This window comes from Centroberyx gerrardi, chromosome 16 (genome assembly GCF_048128805.1).
Source record: "Centroberyx gerrardi isolate f3 chromosome 16, fCenGer3.hap1.cur.20231027, whole genome shotgun sequence".
NCBI classification, from domain to species: Eukaryota; Metazoa; Chordata; class Actinopteri; order Beryciformes; family Berycidae; genus Centroberyx; species Centroberyx gerrardi.
This window is the reverse complement of record NC_136012.1, coordinates 14,404,270-14,420,682: the sequence shown is the minus strand read 5'-3', so window position 1 is coordinate 14,420,682 and position 16,413 is coordinate 14,404,270. Positions and strand designations below refer to the sequence as shown.

Here is a 16,413-nt window from a genome sequence, read left to right as displayed (position 1 = left end):
TTAAAAGCCCTGGTGCCTGGCTGTCTCCTAACCTAACACTGCTACATAGCGATGCTGCCTTGCATGACAGCGGTGAGTTGGCTCAAGCAGGAACATACTTTAGAATATAGTAAGCCCCTCGCAGGCTTTTACACACATTCCACAGAGACAAAGCACAAAGCTCATAAAGAAAACTCTTTAAAGCTGGGAAGCTCGGCTCTTAAAGCTGTAACCCCTTTAGAACTGGGAAACATTTTTGCTTTGGAGACCGAGGATGCCAAAAAACAACCAGGAAGTGTGTTTTTGACTGCTATGTGTAAAAATACTGACATAAAACTGAAATAGTAACTTCCCATTGGTTGTGCCCAAACCCAAGGGAATTATGGGAAAGTGCTACCACGATGCCAGTGGCTCCCTATTGTATCACTGTGTGCGTGCGTGTGTGTGTGTGTGTGTGTGTGTGCGCCTATGCCATTGTGTCTGCCCGTCTCCTTTCAAATGCCCAGGCAGAGGCTTATTTTTTTTCCATTCATTCATTTGAAGGTCAAGAGTTCTGCAGTAAAACGCACACAAAGACTTCTTGGGTCGGTCCCGCAGGCCAAAGTGGGTTCAAAACCCCCTCGCTCTCTCCTGCTTTCATCCTCACAACAATCACCTCAGCCTCGCTTCCTCACTCCAAAGACTCCTGTGTTGTTTCAGCTTCTCTGTGTTCACGGAGGGTCGATGGAAGATCCACTGCCGCACGGGGAACTTTGAGGCTATATCTTCCTTAGTTGTACTCTGCTATTAGCTCAAACAAGCTATAAACACCAGCCAGCTTGTGTTTATAAGTTTCAAGCTCAAAATTATCATGCAGTGCCTACGTTGAGGCCACCAGCATTTCCATGGCATCACAGGAGCAGTGAGCTCACTGGGCCACCCTCGCTTGACGTCTGCGCTCTGCTTCTCATCCCTGCCAGTTTCTGCCCTCCGCTCTGTTCTTCCCTCTTTCCTTCTCCCTTGTCAGTACCGTTTTGAGACTGCACAGGAACTGGTCAGGAAGGAATGTGGCAGCACGACAGCGTGACACAGACCGAGCACCCACAGACACAACACACTTGGAAAGAGAAAGAGGAGAAGGAGAAAGACAGAGGCGGTGTGGAGAGAGATACGTGTCAATGAGTAGCCGGTAGTTTCTGAGCGAGGCGCTTAAGTGTATTACAGGAAAACCACATATCAGCAGGCACAGTCATGGTGTGAGGGAAGTCAGGCCTAATAGGCGTTAGTGTAATGTAACCACAATGGTTTAAGGAAAGCAAGGAAGTGGGAATGGTTTGTGTGTGGCCTCCTACATTCCCGACTGTCATCTTTCTGTAGAATAGTGAGGCATCTTGTGACACTTTGAAGCCGATGATCTGTCTGCCTTTACAGTGTTTCTGCGCACTTGTGTTCACCTTTGCGCACAGGCCAACTACTGGCCTACACTGACACAACCAACAACAATGGCAGTAATTTGACTGGCAACAATTTCCCTCTCAGTCTCCAACCAGAGTAACACCTGGACCTGGACTATACTAAACCCTTTCCATGGCAGCAATGCTATGTTTAACAACAATACCATAGAGTGTTCAAAATGCACGCCTGGCAGCAATTACCCCTCAATCCCTAGCCAGAGCATCAATAACTGGTTTGTATTGGACTGTGGTCATGGAAACAATGGAGTGCTGAACACTGATGAAATGGGAGCTTTACTATTACTACTACGCAATAATCAACACGACAAGAACTTTCTTCCACCTGCCTTCACCATGATCAGCCTCCTACCCCGACTCTCCTATCCAGCCCCACCAACCAGCCTGTCGACCTCCATCCTAAACTCTATCCTGATGGGGGCAAAAGCCCTGAAGACAGCAATAGGGGAGCCAGAGGTTCCCATGAAAAAGAGGAAAGTCTTCTCTCCAACACCATTTTCTGCCCTTGGGGGTGCCTCTGTACTGTCCAGAAGCCATACAGAAAGAGTCTCCTGGAGGAATCTGTGGAGGCCAGCAAAGGTTCAGAGAGGTGCTCGCTGCTAAAACTAGCATACACTATATTGAATGATAGTAGGTGATTAGCATTGTTTCAAAATGTGGGGAAAATGAGAACTTATAACAGCTTTGAAGCTAAAAGATAAGCAATCAAATTATATTCCGCCAAGTCTGGCAGTTTTGTCTAGCAGATTGGTAAAATATACACAAAATATGCCAGAACTAACAACTTTTTATCACTAAAAGTCTTCTTACAGTTTAACAGTCTTTGGTGTATGCTAAAGTGTTAGCATGGAGCACAGGAGCGAATGATCTACCAGGGACCTAAGGATGATTTTGGTGTCTATGTTCTCATCACTTAACGGGTAAAATAACCAACAGACTATTCTCCTGAAGTGTGTTCCTTTAAGAACTGTTCTGAGAAAAGTTTGACGCCACCACACTCGCAGAGTAACGACCAGGCTATGTCATGTCGTTTTGAAAAGGCGTAGGAGCTCTAAACTTTGTGATTGGAAACCTTTTCAGAGAAACGTAATTACCGAGTAAATGAGAAACATGAGTCACCAATCCATAGTCATCATTATTGGTTACTCATTGGTTTGAAAAGATCTACTACTGTAATTTTTTTTTTTTTTTGTATTTCACTAAACTGTTTGCAAATAAACCTGCAAAGCAAACTCAAACTCAAAATGTGCAATATTTAGTCATTCCAAAGTACACAAAGTGTCTGTGTGTGTGTGTCTGTGTCTGTGTCTGTGTCTGTGTCTGTGTGCGTGTAAAGGGAGGTGACAGCTGCAACACTGGGCACAAACACAAACTCAATGTTCAGACAGAGGATGCATCCTTCCACATCCTCCTCCTCTCCTCCTGGTTTCCTCTTTTGTTTATTTTTAGGTCCCTTAGAATTCATTCATTTATTTTTAGTGTATTGGCCATTGCTTTACCAACACCCACGTCTAAAGAAAGCATCTTAAAATAGCATTGCTGACAGACAGATGGAAGAAAACCCAGCTATGTTGGTAAGGAGAGAGGGTACTGGAAAAAAAGGAAAACAAAGAACAATCTTTGTGTTTATGCAAGAAGGGCTTTTTTCCTGGGTGTGTAGTGTCAGCAGTGTGTCGTCAGTGTGTGTGTGTGTGTGTGTGTGTCTGTGTGTGTTTCCGTTTGTGGTGCCTATGACTGTGGAGTAATCAGCCAGGAGGAAGAGCCTGTCCAAGTGCAGACAGCGTATCTCCCCCAGCCTGGGGATCCACCCGTTTTCTCACACAATACACACACACACACACACACACACACACACACACACACACACACATGCACACCCCCATATGACAGACTGGGCACAATAAGATATAGGGTATACTAAAACAAAATGGAGAGAGTATGATTATAGAAAAAGACCAGGGAGAACGAAAGGAAAACATGAAGTATATGGAACAATAAATCACTACAATAAATAAATACAGTATTGAGTGACCAGACAGTAAAACAGTTGACAATGGCATAAATAGACACAATGGTCTTGACAGAAGGGATATTTTTACCAACTGTGAAGCAAACTTGATATCCGTAGAGATAACAGAGGAGAAAACTATGCAATGAAGGACAAAATGGAGCAATGTGCAGTGTGAGTGTTAGGGAGGGGTGAGCTGAATGTCAGCAAAATAAAAATCAAACTCAGGCACTGACACACAATGCCAGTGTGTGTGTGTGCGTGTTGCAAATAATTCTTAGCAGATGGGGGGTGTTTACCACTTCAGGGCATTTGAGATTGTCTCAGATATGGTGTCACTCACAGAAAAAATTAAAATTCTTATTTTCGAAACTTTCTGGCGCTCATTGTATTCTTCAATTAATTATTTTTCTTAGAAAGTCTAAGAAAGTATTTGTAAGTAATATTAGACCTAAGTGTGTTATTGGGAAATATGGCAGTTCAGGAAATAGACACCCAAACAGATAAACTTTTTAGCTTTCATAAATAGAAGATGATAGCAGACAGACAATAGGAAACAGGGTGTGGGGAGTTCTTGTGTTGTGTCTATCTGCTAAAGTTGACTGGCTAACCTTGAGCAGGAAAACTCTGATCTCATCTTCACTGCTCCTACTGTAGGCATACAGTGACACACACAAGCACACAAAATATCTCTTTGAATCCCACAAAGAAAGCAACATCTGCACTCAATTACCCCCACCCACCCAGCTATAGAATCCAGTTTAAACGGCTGTTAAGACTCAACAGCAATTTTCTTTTACGGTGTTGTTTTCTCAGCCTGGCATCCCTTACAGTAACTATAGAGATCGATGGTAAAGGCCTGCGCTGGCTAAAGCTGTAGGGAAGAGTCTGAGCAGGGGAAAAGAATCTGCCATCACATTAGTAAGTGTATTGGACTTAGTAACACTGGTTTACCCTGCCTATTATCTCTATATAAGGTGCTATAATGAGGCCCTGCACACACACACACACACACATACACACACACACACACACACACACACACACACAGCTACAGGAATTCCAGTCCTGGATGGTCGCCAATACCAACTCGCCGTGCAACAACCGCTCTCCAGACCCCGGGGCCCAGCAGGCTTTGAAGTGAGCCCACGGGTGAACCAAACCTTCTCAAACAAAGACTTGTGATGTGGTGATGTCACGTCCTGCCAGGCCGTAACTCTGTTTGATGTGGGGTCTTTGTTGGCGGACAAGGTGGGGTGGGGTGGGGTGGAGTGGGGGTGGGGGGTGGGGGGGTGATACCCCGCAGAGATGGACGGAGGTCGGAAGCGATCCGGGGAGGAAAGAGCGCTGTTAATGAGCCGAGGAGAGGGAGGATGTTGCGGTCAGCTGGGTGCTGCGGCCACTGGGCTTACCAAACTCATTTCCCTGTAATGCTTTCACAGCGCTGAGATGTGGTTTCTCAGCAGCTCCTGACCTCTGGATCTTCGGGTTCCTGAGAAAGCTCAGAGATAAAGAGAAGGGAGGGAGGGAGGAGTGGACGGAGGGATAGAGGGAGTGCTGGAGGAGGGCTGGAATTCAGTGACAATAAAGATGTCAGAGAGGAGCCTGTAATTAGTGCGAGGGAACTCCCAAAGACGCAAACACACCTGCAGCCTTGAACAATCACACCACTGTCTTAAAGTAAAGAGCGCCGAGGTCTCACAGGCTGTGTGTGTGTGTGTGTGTGTGACACAGAGAGAGAGAGAGAGAGAGTGAGTGATTGAAAATGAATGGGAAGGATTGTGTTGTGAGGAGAACTCCAAAGGTGAAGGTTCTGAAGGTGGTTAAATACGTATAAGTCAGACCAGCAGGTGCCTGTTGGTTTCACTGCCTTTGTAAACGAAGTAGAAGAAGTTACACTAGTTGATGAACTGGCCTTCAGACCTTGTTGGGTCAGTGACATGTTGTCTTCATCCAAGAGTAAAATGAGGTTCTGAGAGTTAAACTCATCCTAGATGATTGCGACACCGACGTCAGTGAAAGTGCTGACTCTCATGTAGTCGTCTGTCTGTGTTTCCCTGACACTGAGACTGTGACTGGGTGGGCTGGGTGGTGAGGGTGACTCTAATCCAGCTCACCGGGGGGTCAGGGGATGTATAAAAACAACAACTGCACCCACAAGGATGTGTCACATTCAGATCGGGCCCCATTGTCCCCCCCGCCGAAGCTTTGGTGCTATGTCTGATTCCCGAAATCCATGCTGGGGAAGGGGGCTCGCGGAGGGAGAGAGATTTTTCACACCGAGGCACAAAGCGCCGGCCTCCGTGACTCACACGTGGGGAGGAAAAGGGGCTGAGTAATCACTATTATAACCACCATCATCCTGCCGTCTCGACAGTTGCTACTAACCGGGACTCCTCAGCCAAACTGTACAGTAATACAATATCAGATCACTCCTCAAGATGAGAGGATATTGCTGTTGAATCAGCTGTGTCAGTGCGTATGTGTGTGCGCTGAGCGGGCTAAACGTAGCACGTTACTAATCACTTCCATCTCTCAGCTAGCAATAGAGCAGATTTTAGCAGGGCTTACCACATGGCTGAGTCCACTAAGTGGCCCACTGGGGCTTGACTTTACTGCCTTGTGCAAAGCTAGCTGTGGTGTGTGGTGTGTTGATAAAGACAGAGCAATCTGGCTTGTGAGATTAGCTGTGGTGTAATGGGCCGAGATGAAAACTAGATGTCATCTCTCTGCCAACCAAGTGCTTCCATAGGCTCAGCCCTTTCTCTCTCTCTCTCTCTCTCTCTCTCTCTCTCTGTGTGTGTGTGTGCGCGCCCAACAGAGGGAGGTCAGGGGCGCGTCTGCCACGAGCTCAGCTCTCGCTCTGAGAGAAGCCATCATCTATGACCTCATCCAAGGAAAAATCCCCCTCTCCTGCCTTCCTCTCCTCCCTCTCCTCTCCTCCACCAGCTGAGCTCTGAGCTCTCCCTCTGCATTCCTGCTCTCTGAACAGCTCCCACACTGTCTCCGACGGCAGCGGGAGAGAGGGAGCACAGAGACGGAGGGTGGGAGGAGGGATGGAGGGAGAAGAGCAGAGGGGAAAGTCTTGCGGAGGTCAGAGACCTCACTAATAGCCTGTGGGCTGTTTGGGCGGCCTCACAGGGAGAGAAATGTTAGCAGGGAAAGTCAGAGAGGAGGATGAGATGAAGGCAAGTGAGTGAAGAAATTTAAAAAGAGAGACAGACAAAGTCATTCATTCATTGTCTTCACTTGCTTATTCCTATTCAGAGTCATGTTGGGCGAGGAAACACCATGGACAGGTCACAGCTAACACAAAGATAAGCACACTGACACTCTCATTCACACCGATGGGCAATTTAGAGTCGCCAATCCTCCTGACTTTCATGTCTTTGGGCTGTGGGAGGAATTCCATGCAAACTCCACACAGAAAGGGCAGAGGACAGGAATCGAACCCCGGTCCTTCTCGCTGTGAGGCGACAAACCACCGAGCCACCGTGCCGCCAAGACCAAGTCTGTTTACTGCATTCCAGCATTCCTAGATTTGTCTCCTGAACTGCCTTTCTGGGAACTGCGCTATTGTCAGCATTCAATGGTCATTAGTGACACAGCGGGCATGAAGGAAGCAGAAGACCTGGCTCATCAGTCAACCGCTCCTGATTTAGTGACTGTGTGGAAGGACAGGAAGAGAGAGAGCGCTCCTCCACTTCCTCCCTTGCCCCATATATCAACACACTGAAGATACATAGAAGTGTTTTTCCACGAGCGAAAACCCTTCGCTGTGTCATGATCAGTCCGTTCATGATGGGACAGATTTTGGAGACAGTAATTATTGCATAAGTTCTGGGGTTTGGGGTGGGGGGGGGTTGTTCATTCAGTTTCAACAGCAGCTGACCACAAAGGAAACACAGTTAAGAGGAATGCCTGGCGCCCACTCCTTGCGGTGAGCAGAGCCTGCTGCCGTCTGCTCTGACATCCGTCTGCCTCTCCTTTGTCATGAACTGTGGTGTCACCCGGCACAACCAGCCAGCACGCGTTGGGCTGCTCCCCTAAAACCACATTAGGTGCCTGCTTCCACACATACACATGCATATGGACATGCACGGGCACACACACACATGCGTGCACACCCTGGGCGGATATGGGAGGATTTTCTGGAGAGAATATACTGTAAGGGGCAGAGAAAACAAATGAGTCAAACATGCAGTCATCCAGTCATCCTGTCTACTATGTTTGCTGTTGGAGTACAGAACCCACAGATGTTGCTTGTGTGAATTGTTATGTTGTTTTGTGTGTGTGTGTGTGTGTGTGTGTGTGTGCATGCATCTGTTCCAGCCCTGCATACTAAGACATTTCACCTCTTATTCATCCTCTCCCGTTGCCTTCACTTTCTTCCCTCACTTTCTCTTCACTCCTCTCCTATTTTTTCTCCTCTGCTCTCCTCCTTCCTCTCTTGTGTCTCCTTTCCTCATCCCTTCTACACCCTCTCCCTCTCTCTCTCTCTCTCTCTCTTCTCCTCTTACCCAGTAAGTAATGTGATGCTGCCATCAGCCTCCTCGGGGCCTAAATAGACCCCAGTGAGAATTTAATAGTGTGACCATGATACATAACAAGTGTCCGTCCAGCAGGGTGACATCAGCAGCGGGGAATCTGCTGGTATCCCTGCCCAGCTCCTGGCATCATGAGGGGGGGGGGGGGGGGGGGGGAGCAGAGCTGAGCTGTGTTTCAACACTATTTATGCTCAAAGGCATCTACCAGGAACATGGACAGCAACACTGCTGAGGACACATGACAGTTCCAGGGGAAAGGGAAGAGGGAGAAGAGGGAGAGAGGGCAGGAAGTGGAGGAGGGGAGGAGAGGGGAATTCACAGATGGAGAAAAATGGGGTTAAAAGGAATGGAAGGGTAGGGCTCTCAATATTATCGTTTATCGTCTTTTAGTGGAATCATATCGTGATGATATGGTGATTTAGGGATATTGTGACACACAATTCTGCTGTCTAAACTGATGATAACAAGCAAATTTGATTTAAAAACCTTAAAAAATGAGGTATGAAACATTTTAAGGAATATTATTTGGAAATTTCAGTTTCATTTAACATCATATTTGGTTCAATAGGATGAACATTAATTTGATTATTTAACGTGATTTTTCTTATGTGAGTCATATCGTGATATATATATCAATACTGGAACAAATCCTCATGATTATCATGATATTGATTTCAACCATATCGCCCGGCCCTGTGGAAGGGTAAATCAAAGGGCCGGAGAAGGCAGAGGGAGCTGTGACAGGCAGTGACAGACAGAGACTCTCCTCTAACTCTTTAATCTCTCTTATCCACTGGCATCTGAAGACAAGTCAGCACCCTCCTAACTGGTTGCGCTCACCTTGACCCACTCTCCATCCTTCTCTCTCCTCCCCTCGCTCCCCCTCTCGTGTTACCGTGTCGACCTTATCCTTCTCACTCCCTCTCTCTCCCTCGCTCTCATCCTTCCTGCCCTCGCTCTCCCTGGCTGTCCACCCCGTGTAAACAGCGGTACTGATTGTGTACAACACGCTTGATCCATCGCGGCCTCTGTCTGTCATGCTACAATGGTCGTGTCACTGTCACCACCTCATCCATCAGGCCTGAGTGGCACACAGAGGCTGGGCTCGCACTTCACTCAGACTGTACAGGAGCAGCTGGTTCTCAGTTTGTGCCAAAGTCAAACACACACACACACATACAATTTTCTAGCACTTTACAGGCAGGGCAATGACAGGACTTATACATTATAAATTATAAATGCAGACTCTGACAAACACACTCATTAATTTCAGGTAATAATGTGTTCCTGTTGATGATATCCGGTAAGGGAATGATTATATTTCCAACTGCTGGTGTGCGCACTTCCATATCACCGTGGAAATTACCCATTGTTGCTCCTCACCGGGGCAGGAAGCACCTTTCACAACAATCCCTCTTAACGCAGATTCAACCCAATGCAACCACTGCAGCATCAGATTACTCAGCTCTACTGGGCCATGTATCAAGTACACAGACCCATACCGGTTTACTTCACAGTGCTGTCAAATTAAGTTCAGAAACCTTAAAAAAGTATCAGTTAGTACAGTGGTTCTCAATCATTTTTGGATCGGGGCCCCTTAAAACTAGGTGATGCCTACTCACGACCCCCATCACAGGCTGCATATGCAGAGTGGTGAACAGTTCAACCCAAAAATTATTTTCCCTTTTCAGTTCGTTTCATTTGATTCATTATCAGAGGAGGCCAACCGGCTGAAAACCATTCAGTATTTCACAAGAAAAAAGCAAAAATGTGAGAAAAATCGGAAAAAGTAGACATGATAAGAAATTTGCATGGTAGAAATAATTTTTTTTCATATGCCATGAATTATCTCGTGACCCCCCGAAATTATCTTGCGACCCCCTGGGGAGTCCTGCCCTCCAGGTTGAGAACCACTCAGTTTGTATGCCAATGTCCTGCACTGATATCTGCCAATAACTTATCGAAAACAATAGCTTGGTCTTGGTCTTGGTACAAAAGCAATGCCCAGGAGGCTGTGGCACACAATGAAGTCTGGCAACTTCCGATGAATTTTGCCAGACCTGCAAGGAAATGCCTTCTGAGCTGTGGGAATATCCTCTCCGGTCTCTCTAGGAACATTCAAGAGAGCTCAGATGATGAGGACAAGGGACGTGTCAAGATACTAAGCTGGCCCTCCACCTCTCAAGACCCTACAAGGTGAAATTCAGGAGCGGTGCGGTGCCGGCCTGACGATGGGCCGCCATACTGGCCGCGAGCCACCGGGCCGCTGAGAAACAGAACACAGCGGACCGCCGTCTCTCTCAGCGTTCTGGCCCTTTGGTGCCTGTCGGCCCCGGGAATAGCAGCTATGTGACCATGACTACACAGCACTATTTCTGTGTGCTGTGCTACTTGACATTGAGAGGCCAGGATTATGTGGCTCCACTACTGTAAATGACAAGCCCCTGACCCACACACACACACACACACACACACACACACACAAAGACATACACATAGACACACACACGCACATGCACATGCACGTATGCATATATACGTGCATGCAAACATGCATAGCTCCACTAGCTACTTCTGCTGCATATGAAATAGTGTGACAAACACAATGGTTGGAAAAGTAGTTTCAAGTTTCAAGTGTACTTGTCATACGTACAATAAACAGATGCATTGCAATAACAAAATGCTTATTTGTGTAAAAAGACTCCTCAGTAAGGCGGCATGTATTCCCTGTAAAACACATATCTGCCGCGCACAGAAAAGTTAATCAAATGGTTGAAATGAACTTCCCTCTAAAGCACGCTGGTAAAAATGCTAAATGAGCAAATCACGATATGTGCAAGTGGGCATGGCACGCATATTCCAGGAAAAACACTGGTTAGATGCTGAACTCATGCTTTTCAGTTGCTCAACAAATGGTATGAGGAGTGCTAAGTCCTGGATCAGGTCTAGCTGCCACACCCTTATGGTTCAGCTGAACATCTGTCTTCAACTACCTTCCCCCAGTGTGAATATCTGAGCCCTATCTTGTTTATTCAGTATATATAGAACGTATGGGAATCAAACCCACAAACAGTGTTGAAAACGATGTTCCATAGCAAACATGTAAACACTCATGTTTTGCTGTGGATTTTGGCTGTAATGGGTTGGTTAACCCTTGAAACCCACACAGACACAGCTCCAAGGCATTACTCCACCACATACCCACTCACAGACGCACACACACACACACACACACATGCTGTCAGTGTAACAACATCCGTGTAGGAGGTGACTTCAAGGGGTGACTAACATTTGGCTGAGTCTCAGCCTGCCTTTGAGTCCAGCTGGGCCTTTTGACCATCCTCACCCTATTAAACCTGCGTGCGGTATACATGACAGCATTGTTGCATCCTGCTAGTATTCGCTGTATGTGGTCTCTCTGAACTCTGTGGCATTCAGGAGCGGTTGAGGTCTCAGATGTTACAGTGGTGCGTCTTTGAACATGACATCTGTTGGCTGCGTGAGTAATGGTGTGGTGTTGTGGCATGATGTGTTGCGGCTGGAGATCAGGTGTCCCCCTGGCCTACGCTACACATCTGTTTCCCATGGCTGCGTAAATACATAGCAGCTAGTAAGTGAGTCCCGACCGCCGCCCAAGCATGCCGTAACCTATGATTGATCTGTCAGTGAGACTGATGATGTGGTTGTCATCAGAGCAAACTGATAATTTCTTCAATTTACATTTGGTCTAATGACGAGAGTTCCGGGAAATACGTTAATGTAGCAGCCAAATATGTATATTTAGCTCATATTTGCACGCAAACCAGCAACAGTGATTTGTTATACTGTACTAGTAGCATCAGCGCTGTTATACACTGCTATCGACGTTCTGCTTCAATAAATGTCCCTGTAATCAGTTTTATGAAGGAAGGCTTTCTACCTCCATATCTATATAGCACTCAACTGTACTAGCTAAAAATACAGGCCATTAGAGCATTACATAATGGTAGCACTGATGGCCAGGATACAGGTGCTTTGGTTGAAAGGAGCTGCTTACACGTCAGAGACAGGGGAAATAAAATATTATGTTTACTATAATTACAGCTCCTGAATGGGCCAAAAGGACACTGGTGTTATCACATCCAGACCCTTTTAAAATATAGTGTGAGACCAGAATCAGGAAGTGAACCACATAGCTAAAATAAACTTGACCTTACTTATCAGACTCCAAGTATCACATTATGAAACTCCTATTCATGCCTAAAACGAAATGCGATGACCAGTGATTGATTTGTACATTGAGAAGTGATTGAGCACTATGAGAGTCAAACGTTCTGAGAAAAAAGTTTTATTTCTTTCTGAGAAAAAAAAAAACACTTTCATAAATAAAAATCACTTCAAAACTGCAGGGCAGGTTGTTTTGAAAAGGCGGAACACTTGAATTCACATTTTTATCAACAGCTTAACATGGATCTCAGTGTGTAATGATCACTGAGAGAGTTAACTCTTTCTCCTTTAGCCATGGTAAGACAACACAACAATACAACATATTAGTGTTTCTACCCAATTCTTGCTACAATGCCTTGACTAAACAAGGCCCCAGGTATGATATTTGACTCCCTTTTCAACTCTTCATAGCAATACAGACACATAGAAGCTGAGTGCACAGTTTTGTTGGTTATTAATCAACATATAGCCAGACAAAAGACTAATGCACTGTATCATAATGGCAGACAGAGACCTGTCAGTGTAACATTGGGGCAGAACACTAAGGTAGTGTCTAATCAATGAATTGATCAATCTATTAATCACAGTGCTATTCATCTCCTACTGAGTGCCGAAATCAAAGCTAGAAATCAGATATCCGTGGACGACTCTTATTTTGAAATACTTATGTCTTCCAGGAGCTTCGGCAACGTTTGCCGTTTCTAAGTTTCATCAATAAATATTGTCTAATATCAAATATAAAAACACCAACCGTAACATCATTTTTTACAAACTGACAGTGCATTTTGAATGGATGAAAGCAGTTAAAAATCTGCATAAATACAGCAAAACATAAATAAATAAATTAAAAGGAGGATTGTATAAATAAAAGGTTTACAGTACACTAAAAAAATGACGAACATGTGCAGGAAAATATAAAATGCTGTCTGTTGAGAGAAAAAAAAACAAAAAAACAAAAAACTCCAGGATGAGCTCTCATTGTTGTAGGGGGAGTGGCAAAAATGTATCCCGTTAAAAGTCTGAAACTCCTGGTAGTTTTGAACGCAGCCAAGAAGCAGCAGTGAGTCTAGACATGTTCCTCCTTCTCGTTCCCTCCTGCTCGTCATCCGTGTGCTCGTCACATCGCCAGTCCGTCCTCCGGGCCAATCAGTATTCCAGTTTCGGGCTTTCGGCTCTTTCCTCACGGGTCATGAGGCCTTCTGGAGAATCCTGAGTCTGATGGGTCCGTCTCTCTCTCTCTGTCCAGGGGCGGGTTAAGGGTGCCAGGCCACAGGGCACGCCCACTCTGTTCCCTTCTTCATGTACGTTCCTTGTTCCTCCCGGTCTTCCTCTCGCAGTTCGCTTCTCCTTTTCTATTTTGAGGTAGAATTTCCGCATCCTTGCCTGAAACAGACACAGAGGCGATGAGCGAACTTCGTTTCATTCAGACCGTGAAAAAGAAAAAGAATCGAATTTGCTGTTATGTGTTGTGATTATCTTCTATCTTTGAGTGCGACAAAAGATGCTGGCGTGCGTGTGTGTGAGTGTGCATGTGTGTGTGTGTGTGGCCCTGTTCCTCACTACTCACCCCTCTCTGTCTCTTCAGTGGTTGGGCGCTAACCCTAGTTTGACCTTCTCTTCATTCTCTACATCGTACGCTCCCCGCTTGTGAAACCTGTGAGCACATAAAGAAAAAGGACCTAATTTAGGACCATTAATTGTCTCAGCCCAGTACAAGTCTCTAGAAAAGCCATAAATCTGCATGTGTTTCTGTGTGTGTATGTGTGTGTGTGTGTGTGTGTGTGTGTGCTGGACTCACCTGAGTGCTAGTAAAAGGCCTATGATGGTGAGACAGAGCGAGGACAGCACCACCGCCACCACGGCCAGAGCTGTGGTCCTGCTGTAGCCTTCCTGGGTCTTCCCCTCCACGGGCAGCGTGAAGAACTGACACCGCTCCCCAGAGTAACTCAGGTGACATCTGTGGAAAGGAAGGAGAAGAAGAAGAAGAAGAAGAAGAAGAAGAAGAAGAAGAAAAAGAGAGAATCGGTTGAGTGGCTCGTCTTCAGAAGGTACATGTACAATCACAGAGAAGATCATAATTCAATTGTGAATGAGTGGATCTATTGATTTATGAATGAATGAATGGATGGATGGATGGATGGAGATATACACACAGATGTAGAGGTACTACTTACACACAGGACGGGGCGCGGATGTCCCTCAGGTAGTGGCAGGTGCCGTGAATGCAGAAGTCCTTGTACTTCCTCAGGCATGGATTCCTCTTCTTCCCCTTGCCTTTGCCCTTCTTTTTTCCCTTTCCTCTCCTTCTCTTCCCCTCGCTCCCCTCGGCCTCCAGGACAGCAGTAGAGTCCTTGGGTTTGCTTGACATGGCAACTGAACCGAAAAGAAGAGAAAGAATGAATGAATGAATGAATGTGACATAAATCCCCTTGTCTTTTTAAGGAAGCAGGGGTAAACAACAAACACACCTAGAAGTGTCTCGTTATGATGTCAAATTTGATGAAGAGCATCACAGCTGTGTTCCCACATGTGATTAGGTAATGGTGAGTAGCCTGCAGTTGGCTTACCTCGCGGCAATTCGACCTCATAGCCTCCAGACATGCCATCCTCCTCCTCCTCCTCCTCCTCCTCTCCGTAGTAGTAATCTTCATCATACTCCTCATCCTCTTCCTCGCCATACTCCGCTGTCGTCCTGTCCACGGCTCTGTTGTCCTCCTCTATCCTCCTGTCGTTCCTCGTGTCCAGCAGGTTGATGACAGCCGTGTGCTGCTGCCTGTCGCTCTCATACCTGTCAACTGCAGCGCCGCTGGCCAGCCTGGACACCACTGAGAGGGGGGGGGGTAAAAACATGAAACATTAAACATTAAACTTGCTTATTATAGTTAATTCGATGTAGTTATCACTTCAGTGGACGTTAAAACGACGAAGAAACGTGTCTTCTAGCGCACAGACTTTAGTGTGCGTGCGTGCGTGGGTGGGCGCGCGGACAGGGGCAAGTTGAAACATGTTGCTGCACCAGGACGCTCCAGGTGGGATTTGGGGATTTTACTGTAATAATGATTATAACGTGATGCTATCGATGCCCGTTAAGAAACTCTCTTTTGGCTACCCCGGCGCCCCAGGAGCTGGTAGGGGGCCAGTGCCTTGCTCAAGGACACTTCAGCGGGGCGGATGCTTGCCAACACGGAGGCATAAACCCTAAACCCAGATCCTCCGGTAGCGGGACAGTCTAGGTCTTGGCTAGGACTTGTAGGTTTTGGAAGTGAAATGTAATGTAGTGGAGGGGGGGGGGGGGGGGGGGCAAAGCAAAGCTGGCATATGCTCACACAAAAAAAAAAATTGCATGGATAGACAGTTAGCTAATGTCAGGCAAGAATATGAGTTAAAAATAAATGTATCCAGTTACATAAAGCATGCTCTAAAATAGAGAGATGACCCCATTAGCTCCCGAATAGCCTCCGCATCATGAAAATCGTCGCCTTATGGTTATAAAGTTTACAAGGCATGTTCACAAGGTCATGCTGGAGAAGTTCACGCTAATAAACAAGGGTCGGTTTGATACAGGTAAACAAGAAATAAACAATTGGAGGAAATAGTAGGCTATAGCATGGCATTCATATAGGCAGCCTACAGATCCTGCTCAATGGAGAAGGAAAATACTGGTGATCATCTTAGGAGCGCAGAGGAAACTTGAAACTTACCGAAGGCGTGAACGAGCAGGAGCGCAACTCTCAAAATCCTCATGTCTTCAAAACTTCCAGTGACTCTTAAAGGAGAAATTGAAAAAAAAAATGGATCTAATAGTTGTATTCCTTTGACTTGTTCCGGGTCTAAATATTCCTTTCTTTCTCGCTTTTTTCGTTGTTTTATATTAAGTTATTCCTTATTTCAGATGCGTGACGCGCCTCTGGTGGCGCAGGCTGAGCGGAGTGAAGGAGCGACAAGACAGAGGGACAGCGGTATTTATAGCCCGCTAACCTTTCACCACGCCTACCGGCAGACACACTGCTTCACTGTTGTGTTGGGTGACATTATGCTGTTCAAGATCAAAAGTCACTTTAATATTCCTATAGGAACATATACTGTGTCTGTGGTACTCAATAGTGAGTTTGATTGTAGTTAATTTAAAGTTAAAGTTAACAAATTGTTTCTTTTCTTTTTTTTTCTTTTCTTTTTTTAATCTCCTATAGTAACAGTAGGCTATAATATTCCTAAACTATAT

At 45.9% G+C, this 16,413-nt stretch overlaps 1 protein-coding gene across 2 annotated transcripts; it reads right to left on the bottom strand.

Moving 5' to 3' along the window:
• Window positions 1-12,304: 12,304 nt before the first annotated feature.
• On the bottom strand, window positions 12,305-16,115 carry hbegfa (heparin-binding EGF-like growth factor a). Of its 2 annotated transcripts, XM_071916473.2 has the most exons (6): window positions 15,893-16,115; window positions 14,759-15,016; window positions 14,366-14,564; window positions 13,990-14,148; window positions 13,759-13,845; window positions 12,305-13,574 (listed from the first exon to the last, which is right to left on the bottom strand). In XM_071916473.2, exons 1-5 carry the CDS (start codon window positions 15,933-15,935, stop codon window positions 13,773-13,775), a joined length of 732 nt encoding a protein of 243 aa, XP_071772574.1. In that variant the 5' UTR covers window positions 15,936-16,115; the 3' UTR covers window positions 12,305-13,574; window positions 13,759-13,772. The 2 variants fall into 2 exon arrangements, with proteins under 2 accessions (XP_071772574.1, XP_071772575.1); XM_071916474.2 differs by lacking the exon at window positions 13,759-13,845.
• Between the last annotated feature and the right edge of the window lie 298 nt (window positions 16,116-16,413).